This window comes from Siphateles boraxobius, unplaced genomic scaffold, assembly GCF_051911475.1.
Source record: "Siphateles boraxobius isolate OS27281-9 unplaced genomic scaffold, OSU_SipBor_1 92, whole genome shotgun sequence".
In the NCBI taxonomy this organism is placed as follows: Eukaryota; Metazoa; Chordata; class Actinopteri; order Cypriniformes; family Leuciscidae; genus Siphateles; species Siphateles boraxobius.
In genome coordinates this window covers 3,565,959-3,568,557 of record NW_027509222.1, presented here as the reverse complement: position 1 = coordinate 3,568,557, position 2,599 = coordinate 3,565,959, and the positions used below count along the sequence as shown (strand labels likewise).

Below are 2,599 nucleotides of genomic sequence, written 5' to 3'. Positions count from 1 at the left end.
ACTGAAGGCATGATGCCACCATAGGTTTGCAGAGAACTATATACAATATGCACACTTGAAAGGGGTTGGGTGGTGGTGTGGGGTTGTGAGGGCCGCTATAACCCAGTGTCCATCCTCACGGGATAGGGGGGTGGGGGGGTTGTGAGGGCCGCTGTAACCCAGTGTCCATCCTCACGGTAAGGGGGGTGGGGGACAGATAGAGAGAGAGAGAGAGAGAGAGAGAGAGAGAGAGAGAGAGAGAGAGAGAGAGAGAGAGAGAGAGAGAGAGAGAGAGAGATTAAATTACTTGTACTGAAATGTTGCACGTCTCTCTTTCAGTACAGCAAAGCGGTCAATGACTTTCTCATTGAAATCATGCATTTTGAGTACTAGTTCCCTCTCCATGGAGAGCATGGCAAGTGCATTCAGACATTCCTGGCCCAATGTTTTTCTTAGGAATGTCTTAATTCTTTTCAAAGTTGGGAAACATCTCTCAGCTTCAGCTGTTGTCATGGGAGTAGTTATGAGAATGTTCAACAAACTCACAGTCTCAGAGAATGTGTCCTGGAGGTTGTAGCTCATGATAACCTGGTACAGTGCCAGTGCACCACAGCAAGCCTTGAATTCAGGATTCTCATAGATCAGAGACAGTTCCGTCTTGAGCTTTGCCTTGTTCAGCGTGGGATATGCCTTCACAGTGGCATTCAGAGCCTCAGCAGGAAATGAATGGCAGTGCCTTTCAAACATATCTCCCTGTACTAAGGTAGCACTCACAAGGTGGCCAGTGAAAGAGAACCTCGCTTTGGTGTGAGCCAGGATGGTGTCGCAGACCTCTTCAGACAGCCTCTGCTTCGCCTCTTCTGTCAAAGCCGTCCTTGGTCTGTCGGTTCCTGATGGCTCATGCAGCTGGTCAGAGTCTCTGAATGCAAACAAATCAATAATGTGTTTGTTAGGCTGTGTACAGTACTGTAGTCTACGTGATGCACATGTTCACACTTTATCCAGTACAAAGATGTCAGTATACCCACTGATGGTCTTCAGGGTCCATTAGACCCCAAATGACTTTTGCTTAAATTAAAAAAAATGTTCTCTTTTTCCAAATGGTATGAAACTTCCTACGGCTCTCAACACTTTCTAGATCTACCAAAAAAAAAAAAAAAATCTGTTTTTATGTAGGTGTGACAAAAATAGTGACACTCGTGGTCTTTGGGGTCTATTGGACCCCAGACAATAACATTTAATTTTGTAACAGAACAATAATTTTTTTTTTTTTTTTTTTTTTTTTTTACAAATATAATTTTACTCTGTTTATTAATGTTTTTACTCAACATTTGTACAGTTTTTGGAGGATTTATGATATTTTTTAAATTTCTATTACAAATTTTGAGTAAAAACATTAAAAAACAGAGTAAAATTATATTTGTTCAAATATATTGTTCTGTTACAAAATTAAATGTTATTGTCAAATAGACCCAAAGACCACGAGTGTCACTTTTTTTGAAGACCATCAGAGGGTTAAAATGGGCATGGGTGCATAATGTTATTGTTAAACACTGTTTTTTAAGCTATCCATTGTGCCTCACCTAACCAGGAAGTCCAGCACAGAGTAAAACAAGCTAGATTACACCACTGGCAATATATTATAAAAAATAACATATATTATAATAAAAGAACACAAATACTACTTTCATGAATCTGTTCTCATAACAAAGCTCTGCTTTGAGAAGGATCAAATAATATAAATGTTATCTTACCTAATGGTCTGCACACTGCTTGTGAAGCTCTCGAGGGCCCTTTTGATGAAGACTGCATCAATGTCCTTCTTTTGGAGCTTCTGGTACAGAATGTCGACGTGGGGCATGATTTTGTGAAAAAAACAAAAATAAAAAAATCTTCGTCCTGTAGCATCCTCACGTAGCCAGATGCCTCTCTCACGCTGAGCTGGTCAAATGGACCTTATGAACCCGTCTTGATGGCTTCAAAACATTCAAGGAGGTCATCTTGGTTCTCGTACACAGTGTTGATGATCCTGCTGTTAAAATTCCACCTTGTAGATGAAGCTCTGGGCAGTCTTCGTGAAACAATCTTGTCCAGAACGCTGCACCGTTTCGGTGACCGGGAAAAGAAAGACGCAATACCGCTCAGAACGGAAAAGAAAACGTTAACTTTTTGAATGTGGGAGGTAGCTTGCTGCATGATCAAATTAAGCTGATGTGCATAGCAGTGCACATAATGGGCATTCTTAAAATGTTCACGCACCTTTTGCTGCACACCAGCCTTCTCTCCCCTCATCACACTGGCACCATCGTAAGCTTGTGCAACGAGTTTCATTTTGTCGTTGTCGTCGGTCAAAAGCTGGTTCAGTCTTTCCAAAAGTACACTGGCAATTGAAACTGACGTTGAATCCAAGATGGGAATAAACTCAAAAAAACGTTCCTGCACTGCATGGTTGTCATCAATGTATCTAAGCAAAAGAACCAGCTGTGTCTGCGTGGAGACGTCCGTAGTTTCATCCGCTTGGATGGCCAGATAGCTAGCTGACTTGACCTCCTCCACAATCCTTTACCGCGCGGCCCGCTAGCATACATTCTAAAAGCTCGTTCTGCACCGTCTTGGATGT

At 41.9% G+C, this 2,599-nt stretch overlaps 1 protein-coding gene across 1 annotated transcript; it reads right to left on the bottom strand.

Annotated features, from left to right (window-relative positions):
• Positions 1–263: 263 nt before the first annotated feature.
• LOC143733249 (uncharacterized) lies at positions 264–1,841 on the bottom strand. Its single transcript, XM_077224879.1, has 2 exons — positions 1,734–1,841; positions 264–898 (listed from the first exon to the last, which is right to left on the bottom strand). Exons 1-2 carry the CDS (start codon positions 1,838–1,840, stop codon positions 283–285), a joined length of 723 nt encoding a protein of 240 aa, XP_077080994.1. The 5' UTR covers position 1,841; the 3' UTR covers positions 264–282.
• Between the last annotated feature and the right edge of the window lie 758 nt (positions 1,842–2,599).